General features: G+C 45.0%; 1 protein-coding gene across 1 annotated transcript; it reads right to left on the reverse strand.

Annotated features, from left to right (window-relative positions):
* Positions 1-859: 859 nt before the first annotated feature.
* On the reverse strand, positions 860-24,584 carry elk1 (ETS transcription factor ELK1). Its single transcript, XM_083976020.1, has 11 exons — positions 24,449-24,584; positions 13,732-13,940; positions 12,854-13,039; positions 12,587-12,760; positions 12,050-12,196; positions 10,323-10,784; positions 10,081-10,231; positions 5,385-5,533; positions 4,672-4,755; positions 4,157-4,258; positions 860-1,586 (listed from the first exon to the last, which is right to left on the reverse strand). The coding sequence occupies exons 1-11, from the start codon at positions 24,471-24,473 to the stop codon at positions 1,488-1,490; spliced, it is 1,788 nt and encodes a 595-aa protein (XP_083832146.1). The 5' UTR covers positions 24,474-24,584; the 3' UTR covers positions 860-1,487.
* Between the last annotated feature and the right edge of the window lie 341 nt (positions 24,585-24,925).

A 24,925-nucleotide genomic window follows, 5' to 3' on the forward strand; every position in this document is an offset into this window, starting at 1 on the left:
CAGTGTGATCAATGTTCTGCCTGAACTCTGGATGGAAACGACGTGAATGCTGTGTTGACTTGAGGCAACATCGCTGCAGATTGACAAGGCCATGAATACAAAGAAAGAACATTCATCCATCAGAGCTGCTCGACTAAAATCCACTGTTCACTGGAATGAAATTAAACAGTTATTAACCAATAAACACATCTATCGACGTTTTAAAGCCAAAGGAATGTGACTCTGTCATCAATACAACCTTTAAACAGTTCACTCCTGTAGAGTCACAGGACGACGCTTCAGCTTCTTGAAATTCAAAGACTCTTAAAAATATACAATCTGTCCCATAGAGAGACTTTAATAGAGAAATAACTTGGCTGTGTAAAAACTCTGCAGCTCAGGTCCATCGTTGTCATCCTCCTCCTCGACACCATCATCCCTGCTCTGTGATTGGTCAGTTCAAGTGATGCTGAGGAGTTCAGTCCAATGAGAGCCCATGCATAAGTGTGGAAAGGCGTGGCCTTAAAAAGCAGCCAATAAGAGCAAAGCACAAATCTTTAACTGGCTCTAAAAAGGAGCAAAGGTGAGTTTAGAGCACGAGAACTTTTCTGTTCCGACGGCGGAGAAGTCACGTGGGAGTGTTGACATCAAACACACCTGTTACAGTCCAGAGCCATGACTTCTGTCAACAGTCGAGTTATGTTCAAGAATCTGCAGCGAACGTTGAAAACACCAAACTGGGATAAATAATCATGTTCTTTAAAAAAAAAAAAAAAAAAAAAAAACGACGACAAAGAGCAAAAAGCCCCAAAGAGATCCAGCAGGAAACATCCGAGACTGATCCGGACTTCAACTCCTCATGAATATTAATGAGGCTCAGGTCGTTTATAGCTGATCAGCTGATTCAAAGTAAAGATCTTTCCTGACAGAGTTGAGGTTAACTCACAGGAATCAGGTCGTCGCTGGATCCAACCAAGAATTAACAGATGTTTCTTATTTCTCCAGTAAAAACTTTAAACGTGAACTGGTTCCAGTTTTGTGAGTCTCCCCGTGTAACCTCATGGTAAACTGAGTCTGTGTTCAGACACTGGTCGGACCGAGGGAACAGTCAGTCAGTCCAAAACTATCTTTATCTACAGTTTTATCATTTGAAGCCCTCAACATTCTTCCACTTCATCCATCATCATCATCATCATCATCGTTACCAGTCTAAGGTCTGTCAGCTTGCAAAGTGAGGGGAGGTGTTGGCAGACGTCTTAAACATTCAGCAGCTCCAACCGTCAAACTGGTTCCTGCGTTCTCCAGGATTCTCCTCCAGTGAAAGGTCCACATGAACCATCAAACCTCCCGGTCTTACCAGTGAGACAATGCTGCTCCAACACTTCACGCCTCCTGGTTTCAGTGGAGCGTTCCAGAGTTCAGTTCTCCTCCGTCCCCTCCAGGAGGTCAGAGGAGCGCCAGGTGAGTTCCGTGCCCGACGAGGGGGCTGTGCGAGGTGGGCGGGGGGCTCAGGGTTTCTGGGGACCGGGGGAGAGGACCACAGGGGTGGAGAGACCGTCGACACTCAGAGCCGGGATGTGGATCTGGTTGCTGCCGTTTGTGGGAAACTAAAGAGGGACATCAGAATAAATCTTGTCTCAGTTTGTTAAATTATTTTAAAGGGATAGTAGCATTTTTTTAAAGAGGGGTTGTATGATCTACAAATAGCCCCTAAGTACTTTAATTGCAGTAGAAGACTCTCTGCACTCCTCCCGTTAGCAACGCCAGCCCATAACCCTGCCCAGAGATTTACAACATACAGTGTTGTGAACAGACCCAAAGAAACGGCCTAAAAGAGGTTTTACCTGAAAAGAAATACACAGTTCCATTGTTCGCTATAATATAATTTTTTCCAGCCCTTCAAAGTCCAGGAAAAACACAGTTTTTATTTGGACCTAACCAACTGCTGATCGGCGGGCGCTAACCCTGGGCTGGAAAAAATGATATTATAGCGAACAATGGAACTGTGTTTTTTTTTCAGGTAAAACCTCTTTTAGGCCGTGAAAATAGGCCGTTTCTTTGGGTCTGTTCACAACAATGTATGTTGTAAATCTCTGGGCAGGGCTATGGGCTGGCGTTGCTAACGGGAGGAGTGCAGAGAGTCTTCTACTGCAATTAAAGTACTTAGTCAAAGTCAAAGTCAAATTCATGTATTAGTCTCCCGTAAAAATAGAGAAAATTCCCGTAGAAATTTCTCTCGGACAGAGAGCAGTGCTGCGTCACAACAAAGACAAAAACAGTACAAGGGAAAAGCAGCAGAGAAGTACTAAAAACATACAATAAAATCATTAAAGTGCAATATGCCTCAGAAAAGTACTGGTGGCAGATGTGTGGACACGCAAACATTCATACAAATCATCACACAAACTGCTCATTCATAAAATAGGGGCTATTTGTAGATCATACAACCCCACTTTTAAAAAATGATACTATCCCTTTAAGATTTTATTGCAGCCTGTAATTCAGTGGTCAAATCAACAACAAACTGTGAAAAACGCTGTCGTGTGAAAATTGAATCTCAACGTTTAAATCTGTTATCAGTGGGATCTGACTCATAATGGTTCACAGAGTGTAGCTACTGTGAACACAAACAGGAAGATTAAAAGTGGGAATTTTCAGTCATATAGTTCTCAGCTGCTCCACATGGAGGCGACAAAGTGCTGCTACCAAAAATGAAAACACAGAAAGCTACAAGAACCCCAGTTCCAGCTGACTGTTTCCTCTTCAGTACAGAAACATGTAAACATCCTCATGTGAACTAAACTCACTCCAGTGGAGCACCAGGGACTCCATCTCTGAGGAGCTTGTTGCAGACAATAGATTGAAACGTTACAGTTTAGTTCTTGTGAGCAGAGCAAACCAAATGTGACCCTTCAGACCAACATCTTTAAATCTGAACACTAAAACTAGAACTACCAGACCAGGCAGGCAGGTTTGTTTGTGATTTTAGTGAACTGGACCTTTAATACTGTAAGTCTCTGCTATCAGAAAACAGATGGAGCAAAAACTGATCCAGAAACCTGCAGAGACACCAGCTCTGTGTGTGTGAGGGACTTGGACAAGGTACAGATACACACAGTGCAGTGTGTGTGTGTGTGTGTAGGAGATCTGACGAGTTTAATAAGATAATAATAATAATACTTAAGAACTTTAGATGGACTGAACACAAGGGTTCTTGGGGTATTTCTATTCCTATCTCCATTTCTACTGATGTAATTGTTTGTGTTTCATGTAGGATGCTCCAATGTTATCTGGTTGTTTTTTCAACAATGACAAGAAAGAGAAGAGAAGAGGAGAAGGAGAGGATGATCAGGACTCATTTCTACACTCTGGTAGAGCCATTTTGGTTTGTTCTGCACACATGGTGCCGTCGTGTCTTGTACAGATTTGAAATCCCTTCATGTGTGAATGTGTGAAGCAAAATTCACGTTGCTCGAGACGTACGTGTCAGATGTTTCATCTGGACCTGTGTTGTACCTGTGTGACGAGGTGTGTGAGGTTTTGATCTGCTTGCTGCAACCATGTTGCACAGATGCATAGAGGTGTGAAGATGAAACAGTGAAGCTTGTTGTAGTTTCAGCACAACACACAAACCTGTGAAACTTGTTATGGTTGTGAGTTAAATGTGAACTCTTCTACCAGTTATTCTCTGCAGTCTACACCACACAACAGTGTGTAAAAGACAAAGTGTGTGTTGGGATTTGGATGGACAGCACCGTGGGCTCTGTTACCTGTGCAGACCCCCTGACTGTGGCAGCAGCTGCTGCTCCCAGTGTAGAAAGCAGATCACTGACTGTAGCCTCAGCTTGTCTCTGCCTTGTCCACAGCTTTAGCTTGTGAACGCTCTTTACATAATATAAACCTATCAGTCTAATATATTTACCTATCTTTTAATTTGTAGGATGAATACTGTTGAACTGTGAAGCCATCCTTCAACAATGAGAGGCATACTTAGATTTTCTGTGGAAAGTGGGAAACATACCAGTCTGTCCTCATTCTGTGTGGACGTTACTTTGCATCCTGTTTATTTAGCATGTTTGTTCTCTTCTCAAGACTCATGTTAATGAAGTGTAAACATGTGGAGGTGTGTGTTGTATGTCAGACGCAGGCTGCAGCTGGTTTAGTTGTGTTGTTTTACCTGGAAGGAGAGTTTGGCTGGAGAGCGAGGAGCGATGGGACTGAGCGTGCTCCAGAAGTGGATGGTGGAGGGAAGAGGACTGGGAGTCAGCAGCACCGGAGTCTGGACAACACCACACACACACACACACACACACACACACACACACGCAACTCATCAGAGCAAAACCACAACAACTGGAGGAGAGTCCTGCAGATGGGAGTTTGTTGTTCAAACAATAAGTGGCTCTCACCACAGTGAGCTGTGAGGAAACCCCTGGATAAGTTTGATGTTGGGTCCCTATTAACAAAACTAGGTCAAAACCAACTGCTGCCACCTACTGACTTCAATGATCACTCTGGGAAAAAGTAATAAAGGACAAGACTGTCTCTTTGAAAATGATGTAAGACCTGAAAAATATGTAACACATGTGAAGACCTGAAGATTCCTTAAGACAGAACAATTAAACAAGGAAATAATGAGCAGATTAACCAGTCATGTACATGCTGGTTAGCTTATCTTTAGAGAGTGTTTACCAGAGCGTGGGAGGTGATGACAGTCGGGGTGAGCGTGTTGGTGGCTGATCCAGGAGCCAGTAAACTATTAACGGCTGCATTCACCTGCAGAGGAAACACAAAGAGGATGTGATGTCACAGCTTTCACCTGCAAGCAGCTGGGACACAGGTTCAATTCCCAACCCTGGAAGCTCCTTCACTGCTTCACCATCAGCAGTTAAAGCAGAAGTAAGCGATCCGGTGGTTTTGGCTAACTTCCTGTCAGCAGATGGAGTTAGCAGTCCCCGCCCTCGTCCCTACGTCACCACATTCACGCGCATCCCTTGGCTGCACACACAGAGAGGACCGCCCCTTTATGCCGTTCTCTCTCCTCATTGGATAAAGGTTGTAGGATACAAGGAAAGTTTTCTCCTCGTCTTACAGCAGAGCAGAGTGACTGACAGACCCGTGTTTCAAGTATATGTTTTGGCTTTTTTTGATAGTAAACAGTATAGATAGACAGGAAAGGGGGAGGCAGAGAGAGGGGGAATGACATGCAGGAAAGGGCTGCCCGACGCGGGATTCAAACCGGGGACGCCTGTGGTGAGGACTGTAGCCTCTACATGGAGCGGCCGCTCTACCCATCGCGCCACGCACCGCCCCACAGACCTGTGTTTCAGACCAAACACTCTATATAAGTGATTGCTGTCGGAAGATGTAAGATGTAATGTAAGGACAGAGTGCAGGCTGCAGACCTTATCCAGGGAGAGGCCGGGGGGGAGGGAGGGGGAGGAGGGCAGCTCCAGGCCTCGTGGCTTCTTTGGTTTGGGAGGAGCGGCGTCCGGAGCGGAGGTCACAGGAGGGGTCGCCGCTGACGACGATGTCACGGGAGGGTCGGAGGGACCTGACAGAGACAGAGACTTTATTCTAACACACAGACACAGACTCACACAGGCAGGTTAAAGGATAATTTCCGTTTTTTACAACCTGGACCTTATTTCTAGCATAAAATACAATCATTTTACTCACCCAGAAACTTTGGTGTCATTTGGAGTTGTTTTGACGAAATTAGCCCCAGTGGAGCGGCGCGTATCCGTATAATGTGAGAACACGGGGCAGCGCAATGCAACCTCTAAATAACACATTATCCGCTGCAAAACTCGTTCATTTCGCCAATATTTTGTTATGATACACTAGTGATATTCCCCTCCGAGCCCGTGGTGGCATGTTATCAACATGCTGCGCCTGTAGGTTGACTACTAACCTCCGACCTGGATGATGTCATCTCCGACCGCTGCCCGGCTCATTCTGATAATAATCATTCTGCTTCGGCATTCGGGTCCATTTTTAGCTCAACTATCCGGAGCTTTAGTGAGTCCAGGTTGAGGAGAGGAAGCCTGTGGAAGCTGAACTTCATCCAGCTGCTCATTTTGTTCTGACAAGTCAGAAACACGCAGAAACGAACCATAGCATTAGCCGTAGCAAGTTAGCCGCGCCGGGCAGCGGTCGGAGATGACATCATCCAGGTCGGAGGTTAGTAGTCAACCTACAGGCGCAGCATGTTGATAACATGCCACCACGGGCTCGGAGGGGAATATCTAGTGTATCATAACAAAATATTGGCGAAATGAACGAGTTTTGCAGCGGATAATGTGTTATTTAGAGGCTGCATTGCGTGCCCCGTGTTCTCGCATTATACGGATACGCGCCGCTCCACTGGGGCTAATTTCGTCAAAACAACTCCAAATGACACCAAAGTTTCTGGGTGAGTAAAATGATCTTATTTTATGCTAGAAATAAGGTCCAGGTTGTAAAAAACGGAAAATATCCTTTAAGCTGGGGACACACTATTTCAATTTCTATTTATTTATTTGTTTTTGGAGGACAGCATTCAGCACTCCCACCAAGGGGGTGCGGCTGTACCCAACTGCCAATACAGTCAAGTAAATAAAGGTGTGCGGGCAGCAATCTGCCATCATATAAAACTAAATAATACAGCACAATACAATTATAATATTATACAGTGTAGTGCAAAGCATAGGAAATCAGACAATTATAAAAAATAGAATTGAAGGAGCTATAGAAGAAAAATAAAACTGCGCTCGACTATTAGTGTTTTAAATAGTAATACATGTAATAAACATAATAACAACAATACTGATCATAACAACAATAGAAGATATTGCACATGCCAACTGGCCTCATGTTTATAATAAACACTACACCATTTTACCCACAATTCACAGTGGGGTCTAGTCTGCACCAGTCGGCACTAGTTGGGGACTCGGCACAGAAGTCTGTTAGTGTGTGAGGAGAACAGACGCCGCCCGACTTTGCAGCAATTCAAACATGTTTGAACTTTTTGAGCCGATTCTGGACGCAGTCGGGTAGTGTGTACTGGTCACCGACCCAACCGCAAACACGTCGCCCACAGCCAATGAGAAAGAGGTGGTGGGACAAATGAAACAGCATATGAACTCAACATCTCCTCCACAACTTGATCCAGACCCATTCTTTCTTTTTAATGGATTTCTCACAGCAGAGAGCTGCGCAGACCGCAGCAGCAAGACATATGTCCTCCATGTGTGTTTACATTTTGTAAAATGTGTTGACATGGTTGTCTAGCAACAGCATTCACGGGGGGAATCACTTCCGCTAATAAAAGCAAGACACATATTAAAGCTCCAGTTGGTAAGTTGATGAAAGTGAAAGTAAACTCTGTGACTTGGTTGGAAATTTCAAGACAATACACCGTCAGGTCACTTCATGAACCTCTGCCAAGCGCCCCACACACACACACACACACACACACACACACACACACACACACACACACACACACACACACACACACACACACACACACAGGCGTACGCACACAAAGTAGCCATAAACGCACCGACAAAAGACGTACCGTTTCCATAGCAACCGGAGACTCAAAATGATCTTGTCTCTCTCACCATGAAACACACTCTTCTTGTGTGTGTGTGTGTGTGTGTGTGTGTGTGTGTGTGTGTGTGTGTGTGTGTGTGTGTGTGTGTGTGGAGGGAGGGGGGGGGTTGACAGGTGAAAAGAGGGAGCTGACGGTGTATCGTCTTGAAATGTCCGACCAAGTGTCAGACTTTACTTTCACTTTGGTCAGTTGACTACGACGTGTAGGAGCTGTGATTGGCTGCTCCTCCTGCTCCCTCTACCTGACTGGTCGAGAATCGTCGGATGCGGTGGATTTCGGCAAATAGGATCCAGGCTGTACTGTAGGTGGAGCCAGAGGAGCTGGATTTTGTCCTAAATTACCCATTTAATGTCTGACTATCAGAATATAGTTCTAGCTAATATGACTGAATAATTGTTACCAACTGAAGCTTTAACTCAACTAACCCATCCATGAACTAACCGCATCTGTGGAAATCACTACACCCTAGACTTGGGGTCGGGACCATAGACTAAAAGTCGGGACCCCACGTGGGGTGGTCTGGAATTCAAATAGGGTCGCCTGAAATGTCTAGTAATTGACTTAAAGCAATACTTACCTTTCTGGAACTTTTGCACATTTCTTTGTCTAAGTTAAAATGCTATTAATAATCTGATGATACATTAAAATGTAAGAGAAACCCAACAGGGTTAAAAACTCATCATTTTTTCATTCTCATATAATTCTGAGAAAAGTCTGACCAATAATATTATTCGGTCCGATTAATAAGATTTGAAGAGCGACCGAACCTACTTAATATGTAATCACTTTGTGCACCCCTCTCCTCCTCTCCCCCCTCCCGACCAGGAAGAACGCTTATTGACAGAGCAGTAGCAGGACACAGAGAGCAGAGGAGACTAGAGTCACAACACACACTAGAAAGAAGGTTTTTGGAAATAAATAGTTTTTTAAAAGACCAATAACTGCAGCCGCAGCTGGTCGCGGAGTTTCATGTCTGATATTGTAACGTTGATAGTGATCAGCCCCGAGTGATACGTAAACACAGGAAGTCACATGTGTCTATAAAGCATCCAGTGCTAGCTCTGTGCTAACGGCTAGGCTACATAGCTCTGTGAGTTCTCAGCGGTCCGGACCCGGTTGAACTCCGGACCGGCGCGGCTCGACTCGGCTCGGTCTGGATTTATTTTGGCCCTGAACCAGCGCATCAGGTGGCGCTGGTCCGGCCGCCAGCCCGGCTCGTTGAGAACTGTAATCTGTAACAATCACTTCCCCTGCGTCTCCAGTAGCAGTAGGCTAACAACAGTTTATTATAAAACTCATCAGTCATCATCACTGAGTCCGTTTATACGATTTAAAACTCCGGTGTTGTGTTTGTTTGCGTTGTTCCCGTTTCACTCGCGTTCCTGTTCTGTTTACCGTTGCCATGCCAACGCATGCAGCAGGGAGGGAGGGGGCTCGTGGAGATGCGGCAGGAGCGAGAGGTGGGTGGGACCTTGTGAGGGAGGTGGAGCTGTTGATTTTCAAATGTTTGTGCTGTGCTGAGTGAAATGCCAGATCGGTAAGTATTGCTTTAACTGATAAAAATATATATATTTTTAATTATGATTAAAAACACCACACACAATCTTAAACAACTGTATTCTATACTTTCACTTTCTCAAATATAAATCGAGTTCAAATGAAATTCAGCATATAAAAATATCTGAGCTAATGCATCTTGATTGACGACAACCTGGCGACCCCGCGATCATGTGCAGTCATGTGATCGCGGGGTCGCCAGGAATTGGTGATGTCAAAATGAGGTCATGAGCCAAAAAGGTTGGGAACCACTGCACTACACTCTTAAACTGTCACTCCCACGGGAGTTTTTTGCAAGAGTATGGTGCGTTCAGGTGCCTTCAGTTGGTTTGACAAACGGTGTAGTCTGTGCTCCCTCATCTGGTGCTAGGGCTGACCCAAAGTCCGTGATCGATTGTTTTTTTGTTCTTCCTTTTTTCCCTTTCGACACTGGTTCTCATAGGCAATGTTACATTAAAATGAGTAAGCTACTTGGCACCTGCCTGATTTTGGAGATATGCAGCGTTTTTTTTTGCCATTACATTCATTATTTCCGCTACGACCCCCCCCCCACCCGGTCAGACGTTACGGTCGCCGCCGCTTTGATTTTGATTGATTTTATGTCCACGAAGCTTCGATTATCAAAATATGATAATCGGGTCAGCCCTATCTGGCGCAGTTGTTAAATGTGTGATCCCCAGTCGTCATGAAAATCTGCTGAAGCCAGTCGGTTAGTGTGAACTCATCTTTTCTAAAGCAGCAACGACTGTGAAACCCGTGTAGTGTGTCCCCAGCTTAAGTCAGGGACTATGAGCATGTTTTAAATGGATCAGTAGCAGAGTAGCTGATCCGGACCTGATCGAGAGCTGATCCTTCACAGGACAGTATTTGGATCAAGTAGTTCATAAAAATGTGGTAGGTCAATTTCATCTCAAGATCTGTAAACGGTTGTTTCCTGTTACCTGTCAGCATGTCCTTGCCCTCGCCCTCCTCCCCCCCCTCTCCTGCAGGCTGCTGCCCTCCCACCACGGGCTCCATGCAAGGAGGGGACGGGCTCTCCACGATGGTGAGGGGGGGCTCTGGTTCCCCAGAACCACAGACCAGCTGAGGAACCTGAAGAAGGAACACAGGGACATCATGAGCCTTCAGACTGAACCAGGACTAAGCAGGAAACAAGACCGGGGGTCTCTCCTGACCCTCTCACCTCGTCCACCCGTTTCTCCTCCAGAGACACCATCTCCAGCAGCTCCTGCTCTGATGGCAGGTTCTCCTCTTTGATGACGATGGGGGGAGGGGGAGGACGGGCCGGGGGAGGAACGGAGGGAGCGGGAGCCACAGAGGGAGGAACGGCCACCATGGTCGCCTGTTGGTGTTGGTGCTGTTGAGTGGGTGGGGGGTTGATGATGACGAAGACGGGTGATGGGTGAGCTGGATGAGCTGGATGAGGAGCCGCGTGGGGCTGAGGGGGGAAGCTGGCGGGGTTGGCCACTCCCCCACAGTCGTCCTGCTGCGGCCCCTGGAGGCTCAGCGGGATATGGGAGGGAGGGATGGGACTCACCGACCCCCCCACAGGAGCAAGGGGGATGAGAGGGGTGAGGGAGGAGGAATCCCCGACGCTGGTGAGATAAATTGGGGGAGGGTCGCTCAGAGGAGGGGCAGGAGGATTCTGGGGGGAAAAAAGCAGCATAACTGTTCATTAAAACTGTGACTCATGTCAGTGGACCAACAGGTGGTATGTCCTGGGTGAGGCACTAGATCAGGGGTCTCCAACCTTTTTCCCTCTGAGAGCTACTTTTACAAAATTAAAATGACTGAGAGCTGCTCATGTTTTGGAACATTAATAATTTACATTTGTAAAACAAAACTGTGTTTCCCACAAAATAGTCTGTTTTTAGCCTCTGTCATCCTGATAGCTGAAATAATTACTGTCAGGTATTTCCCCCCCTCTATTAAAGGGACAACGAGGAGTTTTGGAAAGCGAAGTGTTTTCATACTAGTACATTTACCATGAGCCTCCGCGCGCACGGTGAAATTCTTGGACCGGCGAATGTTTTCATTCATCAAGAATTAAAGTCAGAGGTTCAAAGATGATCACATACCATCGTAGTTCTGACCATAAACGGCGATTCAGCGGCGTTATTCTCATGACTCGCCACAAAACCGAAAGTAAGGAAACGCTGGTCGGCTCGACCAGCATTTCCACCATTAATTAAAATAACAAAATAACGATAGAGACAAAACGATATATTTATCGAAAATGGAGCCATTAACAAGTGTGGGTAGCGTAGATTCATCCACATTAATGTGAGACTTTTTTATAACCAAATAGAAACTCCTCGTCGTCCCTTTAAATATGAAAGGAGGCTGAAAATGACAGGACATGTCTGTTCTGATGATCCAAGTTAGAGGTCCTGAAATGTGTGTTTCTCTTCTATAATACATATGCTACATCTGGGGGCGGAGTTACGTGGGAGAAACAGCTGGACAGGGAACCGGAATTTGACAAAACACCAACAACACTGAGAGTCGGGTAGCATGGCGCTGCAGGAGAAGCAGGTCCGTGGAGCTGATTGGTCGATTCTTATCACATGCAGTGTGCTGGCTCCCTTCCAAAAAGTTGAGATTTTTCATGACGCCGCGGTCATGCACGAAAAAACAGGTGCACCGTCGGTTGGGTGTGAGCACACATGACCCGTGTCTACAAGCTAACAAGACGAAGACGGCCCGCCATAGGCAGGGAAAATCTTGGATATGAGGTGCAGGTTTGCCGAGTGACCAATCAAGTTTTCAAATTTATCTATGATTCGTTAATCCTTTGGCGAGCTACTGGTCGTGTTGGAGACCCCTGCACTAGAGAATCACATTCATGCTATAGTTGATTGAAACATATCAGACTATGGGACCAATCAGGGGACAGAACCTGATACTGACCTGTGCTTGGCTGGAGGTGTTGGCTGGTATCTGTGGACTGAGAGCAGGAGTGGGACAGGGTGACGGCTGCGTGACAATCACCTGAAGAGCAGACTCAACAGCGCCACCTACTGATGGACTGGAGTTAGACTCCGGTATCACACAGACCTGAGGACAAGAGCAACGAAGTGGATCAGAGGAGAGGATGTCACGGAGTCACATCACGATGAAACAGTGTCTCCAAATCAAATCTCACAACCTAAACTGACAGCATCTAGAAAAAATAAAAACTTATCCTAGACCAGATCAAAATTTATTTTCAAAAATTTTACTGTATGCCTCCACATATACATACATATCCTTCATATCCACGTTTCCTGCATTTCTACTCCACAGAGTCTTATAGAAAACTGCCAGCACCTCTAGAGACTAATAAATCACTAACTTAACTGTCAGAACTTTAAATGAATTTACAAGATGGCAAATGTAGGATGAAGTAGAAGTTAACTGTTTTACATAGGGTGATGTTGATGGTGCTTTTTGAAAGGTCTCTCTCACCTCTCTAGGCGTGTGATCGACCTTGGCGGCGGGGTCTTGTTGCAGCAGCAGCTCTGTTTTGATTGGCCGTGGGTTGGGTGAAGCCTGCAGCGATTGGATGGTGAAGGTGGAGTAGAGGCCGGACTTCATGTAGTCGTTTCTGGAGCTTTTCTGTGAGCTGCTGGGTGATGAGCGCTGGGGATCAATACACAAATCAATCAGTCGATTGGTCAGTTAGTCACCGTGTTCTGCTTTCTGCAGAATTTCCTCTTAACAGATCAAATGTACCTGGGGCAAACCCTTTGTGGGACAGGCTGAGGCCACACCTCCAAGGCCTTTTGATTGGCTGTTTGGGTCGGCGCTGTCCCTCCTCTGGCCCTCCTCTCCATTATGGACCCCCTCAGGCAGGGAGGGGTCGGGCTGACTGACAAACTTGTAGACAAATTTCTGGCCGCTCACCTTCTTTATGATGTTCTGAAAGCAGATGGCAAATAACCAAATTTAAGTAGAGACCAGCTGAGAATGCAATTTTTTTTTTCGTAGAATAGGTCCGGGAAAGTCCCGCCTTTCCCGACTCTGATTGGCTAGAAGGGCTCTCGCCTGATTGGTTGTTTGTTTTGGCTGTGAAACGGCTGTGAAACGCAGGCTGTCGGCAAAGTGTGACAAGTGCCTAGATCTACCTGGACTCTCTCTACTTATCTGGCCTGTCTACACTCTACCTGCTCTTTTTTACTAAACTTAACCAACTCCTTTCTTCATTGCCTAAACCTAACCAATGGCACAATTACACTTCTCTCAAATTCAAAATGTAAACTTGGAATATAAATTTAAAAACAAAATTTTTCGGATTGTGAAACCAGCGGGGATCGAACTCGGATTCACCACACCGCAGGCGAAAACGCAAACCGCTACACCATGGCGTCTAATTACACTAACACTTTCAGTTGGTGTGTATTTTAGTTTACTACAGTACTGTTGTGAGATGACGTTACATGGCCAAATCAAATAACCAATCGGAGGAGAGCTCATCCAGCCAATCAGAGGCGGGGAAGGCGGGACTTTCCCAGACCTATCCTACGAAAAAAAATATTGCGCTGAGAATAGCACTTTAAACCCTCTGAACTAAGTCAAAGTCTCATCAGTAGTATAATCAGTAGCAGTAATACCTTGTCGTAGTAGTATCTGAGGGCTCGGCTCAGTTTGTCGTAGTTCATGTTGTGCTTGTTTTTGCGGAGCCCCCACAGCCGCGCCACCTCTTCAGCATCCAGCAGCTTGAACTCTCCGTCCTCACCCGTCCATGAGATCAGGTGGCGCTGCCGCTGGTCCTCCAGCAGGTGGAGCAGGAACTGCCACAGTGTGATGGATGGGTCCATGGCTGAGGAGGGGGGGGGGGGGGGGGGGCATGTAGACACACGTGACAATGATATATATATATAATATATATATTAAAACATAGACTTATTTAATTTTTTTCGGAACAATTTCTCATGTCGGGGCTTCAATACAAAAGGGACATTACAGACGAGCACTATGGAGGTATTTGGATGTTTTTTGGTGTGTCTTTTTAGACAAAGAAAAGTGAGCTCCGTTCGCAGCCATCATATGGACATGCAGTGCTGCACGGAGCCCCACTGTAACTCAGAGAAGCCACGGAGGACTCTGAAACTTCTCCCAGCCCTTAGTCCACATGAGGGTGATTAGTGATTAATGAGTGAAATTTTGAATTTTGGGTGAACTATCCCTCTTAACTGTACAACCAGTGAAAAAGTTAGTCTGGAGAGCTGCCCAGATTTTTTTCACTGGTTTCAGGAATTTTCCAGACCTGAAGTCTGCAGCCTCAGAGTGACACACGGAGAGAGAAACAGAGAGGAGTGAGTGTGGTGGTGTGAAAAAGCTCTCTAGTGAACAGCTCTCCGAGGAAGGTCGACAGTGAGCAGATTACAGTGAGAGAGATGCCAGTCAGCCATGCAAATGAGCCTCATTACCATTGGCTGACCTGTTACGCAACTAACCTATCAAACCCCCTTGGAAACCATCGCCATGGTGAGAGACCTTTCATCAATGGTAACCAAGGGAAAAAGGACAGCAGGAGCAAGCGAGGTATAAACACAAAGAGAGAAGGAGGGAGATGTGAAGAGGCTGCTGTTGTTCAGCTCTGACTGCAGGAGCTCCACTCAGGTGTCACTGTCACCTCACAGTGGGAGGTGTGTGTGTGTGTGTGTGTGTGTGTGTGTGTGTGTGTGTGTGTGTGTGTGTGTGTGTGTGTGTGTGTGTGTGTGTGTGTGTGTGTGTGTGTGTGTGTGTGTGTGTGTGGAGTCAGTCCTGAGGTCCACATGTTGAAGTGTCCTTGGACCTGAACCATTAACTGCTCCTGTGGTCAGACCAGCATCCTGCCCCTCCTCACTGATCAAACCACGCACACACTGACGCCTAATATGGTACAATGACGTCTGCGCTCCAACACAAACAATACAACCAACCGGTACATTTTACATTACCACTTATAGAGTCTGCCAGTAAACCCGGAGCTCTGTTAGTGCTTCTAGCACTTCTGGTTCCCTCGTCTAAATGTCAATATGTTTTCTGAATGGGATTTGGGTAAAATACCTCAAATTAGGTCTGGTTGACAGAGGCTTAAGCCAGTTTCAGTTCTACAACTTCAGTTGTCAGTCAGTAAATACCCTACTTGTGAAATTTGAAGCTTTTACGTGTGGTAAAAAAGGCAGTTGCTAACAAGTTGCTCAATACGACTACAAACCCCATCGGGGACATTAAACGTCATCACCCCCAACAGGCCAGAGTGTTCTTATGGATGTTATTTGATGTTATTTATGGCTCTTCAACAAGTAAAAACAGTCCCATTTCCCCATTAGACGATGGTATGTTTTTTAAATAAAAGGCTGAAATTAGTGTTAAGCTTACAGCCTGGTCGCACTGCATGTGGAACCGAAGCGCAGCGCCCTGGAGCGGAGGAAGTTTGTTTCAGATGCACATGTTAACCGGTCTGCCTGGTCGCACATCTCGCACTCTGGAGCGCAGTGCGCGCGGCTGCAGCACTTCAGATCGGTTCAGTTCTATTTTTCACGCGAGCCGCGAGCGCCGTCTGTCAAGCTGGATAGACCAGATCGTACCAGACAGGAAGTCGGGCACAGAAAAGGAGAGAGAATCTGGTCAATTTTCAAAATAAAATAAATAAAATGATGATTAATTAAGTTATTGCTTGTCCGTCTAGAGCCTAAATATTTGTCAGTTGCGTCTGCACACAAGACACACACACGTTTAAAATGACGTGTGTGGAAAATCGAGTGAATACGAGTATGGACGACTGCAGTCGATGTCTGACGGGCGCGGAGAGAGGAGGAGAAGTACGCTCCTAGTGCGACCACACAAGTGCCCGAGAAGACGCAGTGCGACCAGGGGTTAGTGGTGGTGACGTCAGTCATGTGACTGTGTAATAGTCTGTTAAAGCCTAACGTTAGCTTTTTACTTCTGGACATCGCATTTAAGCTTCAAATACAGTAGAAAAGGAGTTCATATGGAGATTATCTCACTGAACTAAACTTGGAAGTATCATACACTTGTGTTTTAGCCACAGAGCTGATTTTCAAATTAATAAAAAATTAAAATTAATAAAAATAAAAATAATAAATTAATAAAATTAAATATTCCTTTCTTTTTTTTCAAGTGCAAACAATGTTACTGTATGTGCAGTATGTTTCCTCTAGGATTTTTTAAAGTACCGTAGTGGCAGAGACCCATTATGCATATTTGTACAAGGACAATTCTTTACATGTAAACATCGTAATGACGCACTGTAACAGGAGAAGTTTAGAGATCTCATTATTTGTAGGTTATTATGCTATTATTTTACAGGTCCGGCCAACTTGAGATCAAGTTCACCCCCGGTCTAAAGTGATCCACGTCAACAGAGGAAACCTGAACCTGATCTCTGCAGGGTTGCTTCTTTCTTTTTACAGGATTCACACAGGAACAGAATATGTCACAATAACACATCAGATACAAGGCCACCCTCTGTGTGTGTGTGTGTGTGTGTGTGTGTGTGTGTGTGTGTGTGTGTGTGTGTGTGTGTGTGTGTGTGTACAGTGAATAGATGCAGCAGCTCATCTGTCCTCAGGGCCTCTCCACAACAAAAGCAAGTCTTTTTTATTTTCCACAGAGATGTTAACTGAGCTCCACACTGCCTCCATCCCAGTCTGACAGTATCCAGTCAAACTGGGAGCTCACCAGAACGATCACACCACCACAGCTACAGACCACAGGGATTTGACTGAAACAGTGCAGCTCTGGTGGTTTTGTTATGTCTGACATCATAGCACTTCTTTTACTCGGTGTTAGTTGCTTGATCAAAATACTGTAGCATCTGATATGAGGGGTGCAGAGTCCTGAGACTCACACAGACAGGACTCAATGTGACTTTCACTTCCTGAGGAGGTCATTATCTGTGATCGGAGGAAACAGAAACCTCTGGTTATTAGGTTTTCTTCAGTTTCAGAGTAATTGACAACTGTCTGATCATGAAATGCTGTAGACAGGAAGTGATAACAGCTGATTCAGCTGCTTCCAATGGTGACAATTTGACTGAATCTTGTGGAGGGTGCTGTGGGAATGTGGGGTGTCAGCGCTGGAAACTCATGAACTTCCTTTAAAAACACAACTTTGTTTCAGCCTTTGCAAAAGCCTTGCTTCACACCGTTTTATCCTTAAAAGGCACATTGTGTAGGAATTCCTCCCATCTAGCGGTGTGGTTGTATATCTCAAGCAACTCAATCGTATTTTTCATGCTGCATTCACGTGAAATTGGGCAGACGGCAGACGGACGACAGCCGCTGCACGTAACGGCATAAACAAGCCTCTATGTAAACAAGTGGTCTGTCAGCACGAGGCAAAACAATACACATGACAATATGTTGTCATGGCGATGTTGTATTGTTTACCTGACCCACGTTTTACCGGCTTTCTCTGGACTTCTGTGACTAAAATGACATCTGGTTTGTTAGCGACGGCCGTCTGCCCGACTGCAGGTGAATGCAGCATCAGTGTAACGCTCCATTCCTCCTCACTGCGTTACCGCGGTGACTTTTCACAGACGCCACCTGAGCCGACAGCTCCGGTGTCTCCGCTGAGTTTCCGTGGTTTCCTACCGTCACGCTGCCACTGAACGTAAAAACATGGAGACACCACATGGCAGCAGCACCGAGCTTACCCGCTCCATGGAGATATGAATGATATGAACGGCTCATTCAGAGCTGTTGATGGGGGGATTACTGATTAATGAAAAACATACTGAAGAACCAAATAATCGATTTTCCTGAATAGATAACAGTAAAAGTTACACATTGTCTGTTTAATGACTGTTTTTACATATTTTATGGACTCTCACCATTAAAGGCTTTCCAACGCTTTCCAGACTGACAGATGTCTGTTGTTTTGAGACTTTGTATTACAGCTCTGTTTACAAATGGCTATCTTAAAGTGAACAAACCCCTCAATGTATGTTTGAAGACATCATGAGTTGTCTGTGGAAAAAATGTGCAGCTTTGTGGGATGTAAACAGCCTAAACAGGTAAGATGGGTCTGCTCCCATTATACGCTGCCGTGGTGATGCAGGGACAGACAGAACTACTGCAGAACGATGTCTTCAGAATCCTTCTTTTAGACCTAAATATTAGGAAACTACAGCCCCAGGTTGAATTTGCCCGGAATTGTCCTTTAATACATGAAACAATCATTTAAAAACCTTCTATATACTTGGCTTATCTCTGTCTGATATTTACATTTGTTTGATGATCTTAAACATTTAAGTGTGACAAATACATTTCACAGCCTGTAGTTGTACATCTTCAGCTTTTATTTTATCTGGTTTGATTTTTCTGTGAAGCACTTTGTAATTTCCAAAGAGTAGTCTGACATAATTATCATTACTATAACCCATCTGGTCCTGGGGTGAGACTGTTGTTTTTATCCTCGGAGAGGGTCAAGCACATTTCCCGTCTGAATGTTCCTGGGCAGGGCGCTTTCTGTGTGTGTTGTTTCCTTCTGTGCAGCGTGATGGACTTAATGTCATTGTGCAAAAATATGCTGCTATGATAATGTTAATATACAGTTAATAGGCTCGGAGCTATGATACCCATGCTTCAGACAAGTTGGAACTGGTTGATTCCCACCCTTCATTGGGGAGTAAATGTCAGCGTGCCGTCAAACAAACAAGTGTGTTACCATGTTCACATTTCTAGCATGCTTCTCTTTTCAAACTATATACTAACAGCTACAGTTTTACATCGGTACGCAGAGATGTAACTAGGGCTGCAACTAAGGGCTATTTTCATTATCAATTAATCTGTCGATTATTTAAACGATTGATCGATTAGTTGTTTGGTCAATAAAATGTAAAAAATTTTTTTGTAAAATATCAATCAGTGTTTCCCAAACCACCGGATGACGTCCTCAAATGTCTTGTTTTGTCCACAAACCAAAGAGAGACTCAGTTTATTGTCATAAAGGAACAAAGAAACCAGAAATATTCACATTTAAGAAGCTGGAATCAGAGAATCTGGACTTTTTTTCTTCAAAAACTAATTCATTTAATAATCCATTACTGTTCGATTAATCGATTAGTTGTTGCAGCTCTAGCTGTAACCATCAGTCTGTCAAGAGAACAATGGTCAGTAACTACAGTATTTTGATCATTTATTAATGGATACTGGGAAAAAATACCACAGACTCTGACTCCAGTCTAAACTGCTGTAAACTCTTTCTCTTAAAACATGACCCCTCAGTCTTTGCTTGGAATTTTGTCTCTTTGTCTTTTTTTTCATAGAGTTAATAATAAGATGAAAATTTGTCACCATTTATCATGGGATAATGATAATATTGTCTGGATCCCTCAAGTGAACACAGAGCAGAGGGAGAGGTAAAGACAAATGAGAACAAAACCACAGCTCTGTCACACAGAGTAGACTTAGTCAGGTGAGGTCAAACCTTAGCGATGAAGCACCATTTTCACAAATCATAAACTTTCCTCAAGGGACTTGACGACCCTGTCCACGGGCCCTCAGACTGAGCAGCAACTGGGGGACTCAGTCCCTCCACCAGGAAGGACACACAGCAGCAGCACATAATCCAGGTTACCAGGGTCACTGCATTATTAAAGAATATGATGTGCAAGGACAAGCAGTATATCCAATGGATGGATGGAGATCTAGAAACTCCCGGGTGACCTACACTACACAACCTCTTGTCCACCATGAAGATGTGCAGAGGGGACAGACAGACCACACGACACTTGTACGTGTGCTGTCCTGACCACATCCTGTTCCTCTGTGGTTTCTGACAATCAGTCTGTACGTCATCAACACAAATCTCAACTACGGCGGCCAACAGAGGACACAGAGCAACACCTCAACACATCCTGGTTCAGTTCCTGGTTCTGACTCTAGTCTGACTGGACCCGTCAGTCCTCCTTCTCTTCATCTCATCAGACACACGTGACATCCTACCAACACTGTTTGACACATCATGGTGCGTCAGTGTTGCTGTGACAACGCGTGAATATTACATCACTGAAGTAATCTCCATGACAACAGTCAACATCATTGTGTGTAATAGAGCTGGGCGCTGCTGACACTACTGACATTATTCTGATGTACACTACAGGACAAAAGTTTGGAAGCAACTTCAAGAAAAAAAACAGTGAGTTTCTATACCATCAGAAATTAAATGCTAAACAGAGCTAAAGAGGTTTAGTGTGAAAGTTAAACATTGGCTCAAGCAGCAGCAGAAATGTGAACATTCATTTCTCACAAGTCTTTGTCAATACACCAGCACTTTACTAATGTTTAATGCTCAATTTAACGTGTGTTTTAATCTGAAATTTACAACTGCAACTGTGTTTATTTACTCATGTTACCTAGTCACCGTATTATCCACTGTATTTGTTGTATTTATTGTATTCAGTATATTTTATTCTATTCTTAAGCCTGACTGGGGACAAAGACTGCAAATCAGCTGAAGCTTGACGTCTTATATGCATCACATTTTCCCATTTTCTGTGGCAATGTTGTATGTATTGTCCCTGTTAAAGCAGAAGTAAGCGATATTTTTGTGTTAATATAAGTCTTAAATAGTTATATCTTCCGACAGCAATCACTTACATAGAGTGTTTGGACCGAAACACGGGTCTGTCAGTCCCTCTGCTCTGCTCTGAGCCAAGGAGAAAACTTTTCTTGTATCCTACAAGTTTTATCCAATGAGGAGAGAGAACGGCATGAAGGGCTGTGTGTGCAGCCAAGCGATGCGCGTGAATGTGGTGACGTAGGGACGAGGGCCAATAGATCCATGACGAGGGCGGGGGCTGCTAACTCCATCGGCTGACAAGAAGTTATGGTGCGTTCAAGGCAACTCGTAACTCGTGTTTTTCCGACCTGTGAAGTCGTACCAGTTCGATCTGGTACGAGTTCACGGGTCGGAAGTTACGAGTGGCCGTTATAGTGACTTTCACAGGTAAAACAGGTCAGAAAAACACAAGTGGGTTGCCTGGAACGCTACAAAGTCGTAAGTCGTGACGTGAGGCTGTAATTTACGGTTTCAAAAGCCTGCCTGGAACGCAGCATTAGCCAAAACGACTGGATCGCTTACTTCTGCTTTAAATGAACATAAAAAAAGCTGCAAAAAGATGCATTTACTGTATGATCAGACATAGCTTTCATTGATATGCATCATTTTCCTCTATGTACTTTTAGACTCTACATTGATGTTACCAGACCAGACCATTGCCAAATAAATGTTACCAGAACAAAAGAGGGTTAATAAGATGTGAGAGTTTGCATACAAAAATCTAAATAAATCTCCACTGTGTTCATATCTCTGACAAACTACCACAGAAATGTCTAGACAGAAACAGATAAAGAAACACGTGTGCAGATTTGTACGTTGAGGAAAGAAGGATACACTGAAAGATAAACTGCACAACGCCTAATGGTGTCCAACAAGGAAGTTCACTACACTTGATCAGTCAGAAAAGTGCATCCCACAAATCAGCACTCTCTCATTTATGAACTTTAGAAAGCTTGGAATGCAATTCCTGGCACATAAAAAACTTCTGCACTGTATATACCATGCTGTTGTCAAAGCCAGAGGAGGTTACTTTGAAGAAAGTAACGTCTACACTGATAATTCTGTATCCTGAAAAGTGACTATTTATATTTATATTTTGTTTCAGTGAAATTGTGATCTTTTTTTACACAAATTTCATCTTGCTTCCAAACTTTTGGCCTGTAGTGTACTGTAAGTCTGACTCATTAGTTTCAGCCACAAACCTTGTTCAGCACCACAGTGACCCTTTTAATTGGCTGCTCACTTTGAGAAATAAAAACGAATCAAATTAATTATAATCTATCAAATTTGAGGATTGATGTGACATTTCAAACCACTATGACATCACAGCGCTGCACCAAGGCTCCAGTCAGCTGAACGCAGGTGATAATTCCTGTCTCAGCTGTAGCACCAATTGATAGCTTTCATGTGACGTCACGGCCCGTATGGAACGCCCCCCTGGCGGTCAAAACAATCCACTTCCCCGCTGTCCGCGGATTAGGACAAGGCAGAAAAACACACACTGCTCCCTGCTGCTTCAAAAATACCGGTGTTATGGCCCAACTGGTGTCTGATTTAACTGGTTACCGTACCGAACAACAGCTGTGCTGCACTTCCGTCCGCAGATTTGTCACAAATTCACAAATAAAGCCGCAGTTCACATGTTAGTGCAGCCAATATGCGTCTGTGAGTGAACCTGTTCAGGCAATCTACAGTCAGTCAGCGCCACACTACTCTCACTCTGCACAATACTGCACACTATGACAAAGCCTGTCATGTTTAAGTTACGAACTAATGGAAAACACTCTGAAAATACGCTAAACAACACCGGTCATCGTCCTCGCCGCGCCGCGGTCGGTCCCGACCCCCGTTACCGTGTCGCTGCCGCCGCGGGCGGTGCTGTTGCCGGTGTCCGGTGGCGGGCGGTCCCGCCGGGTTACCATCGCCGCCGCCGCCGCCGGTCCCGCTGCTGTCGGACCGCCGTCATCGTTGCCGTCCTCCCCCCCGGTGCAAAGCTCCGGGCGGAAGGGGGGGGGGGGGAGCTGGTCACCGTGCAGCCCAGCTAAGGGCTCTGGTTTGTGGGTGAGAGGAGCAGGGAGCCTGGGCTCAGTGGGCTGGAGCTCAGACTGTGGAGCTCAGCGGAGCTGCGGTAGCCTACCAGGACGGTGTTCCCACACAGGAAAGTTACAGGTACATTTCTACCACTTCAATGAGTCCAGAAACATTATTTTAAGATAAAAAAAAAACTACAAAATGGGGCTTTTAATCAGAAACCAGTTGAACCATAACACCGGAAATATTGGTTGCAAGCTTTGGAGGATGATGGATTCTCCACCAGGTATTGTAAACATCGCCCAACTCGAGCTTCGGCAGGGAACTGGTCATCTTAAACAGCTCGTATACAGCAGCTGGTGTTGAATATGGGTCACAAGTGCCCAAAACTTCAAAGTTGTTTTTATATCTTTCTTTCTCGGCTGCTGGCAGATGATTTAAGTCATTACTCGGTTGTTTGTCCATAGAAAGTCCATTGCGGGGCCACTTTGGAATGTTGCTTTTGACCGCCAGGGCCCTGGGACGTGACGTCAGTGAAAGCTATCAATTGGTAACACTTTATAATACACACTATTAAGCATTAGTTAAGTATTACTTCTTAATTTATAACGCAAGAATACTCATATGTAGTTTATAAATACAGTTAGTGCTTATCAATGATGAGTAAAACATTTTAACTGTGTTTATAAACTACATACTAATGAGTATTATATGTTATGAATTCAGCTTAACTAATGCTTAATAGTGTAGGCTACTTATTATAAAGTGTTCCATGTCCCCTGGAAGGACTGATCGAACATGGGAGAAGTTTTCTCTACACATACTCTTAGCTATGACCCTAGGTTGACTGAGGACTGCGGTATAAAAAACCTGAAACACAACAGCAACAGAAGCGTTCTCAGATTTACTTGCTTTTTAAAAGTTCCTTTGAGGACATTTTATGCCTTAATTTGATCAGACTGGGGGAACCACAGGCAGTAAGGATCATCTCAGTTGGAAGTCAAACTGGGGATCAGCTGCTTTGAGGCAGACTCTTCCCATATGGGATGTGCTCTCACCGCTTTACCCACCAAGCAACCCCAGATGTACCTGCTTGATGTGCCCGACTGCTGCAGCCTAATGATAACTGTATCATTCCAGTGTGAACATTTCTACAAATCTGGCAAAAACAATGTGTGTTCTGTGTAATTCCACAGTGCATGCTTATTGGTCAGTCTGTGGTTTACAGTGTTACACTCTCGGAATTTAAATTTCTGTTTGTCTGGATTTTGCTGCAGCATCTCTTTGATTAAAAAAAGTTCCCAGTATACAGTCAGTCAACATATCTATGATGATGGACCACCACTAGGAGCTAACCTCAGATTTTTACCATGTTTCTCTAATAACTGTAAACCTCAGCCTCACACAGCCTACAAGCAGCCAGAAAGTAAACAGGCCTTTAATATCAACAGGATCTCGGGCTGCAAGTTTTTACAGGCTGCTGGCGAGTTCCAACTCAGGATTCAATATGGAGATAATATCTGCATTAATGTCCTACCTGAAAACAAACACACACTGCAGGCTGCTGCAGGCCTCAGCAGCTTCCACACACCTGTTGCAATGCTGCTGCCTCCCTCTAAAACTGCACACAAACACACCCTGGCCTGCAACACACACACACTCAGCTGTGTCCTTCCTCAGCAGCATGTAAACACAGCATGAAGACGCTCCGTCTCTTACCGTTTATCAGCGGGTTTGAATCCATCTTCAGCCCGTCTTGTTGTTCAGCTTCCTGTTTCCCTGCAGCCTCAGAGCTCCTCCATGGTGGCGTGGTATTATGTTGTCTGTCTGTTTATGTATGTATGTGTGTGTGTGTGTGTGTGTGTGTGTGTGTGTGTGTGTGTGTGTGTGTGTGTGTGTGTGTGTGTGTTGGGGAGGTTTGTCGGAGAGCAGGGTACAGCTGTCAGAGCCGGGCTGAGGAGGACGATACCAGCAGCTTCTCTCCCGACCTGCTGTCGTTATGTAACCGCTCCGAGCTGCTGCTTCCAGGCTGCCGTGCCTCCATGCTAGCCTTCACCGACACGACCATTCAACAACAATTCACCTCAGTCCCAGAAACACACCGAGAGCACAGCACAGCGCACCGTCACAACAGCGCACCGCCAAAAATCAAAAACCCCACCAAAAACAGATATTAAAATGTAACGTACGTTTAAA

Source organism: Trachurus trachurus (genome assembly GCF_905171665.1).
Source record: "Trachurus trachurus genome assembly, chromosome: 7".
NCBI classification, from domain to species: domain Eukaryota; kingdom Metazoa; phylum Chordata; class Actinopteri; order Carangiformes; family Carangidae; genus Trachurus; species Trachurus trachurus.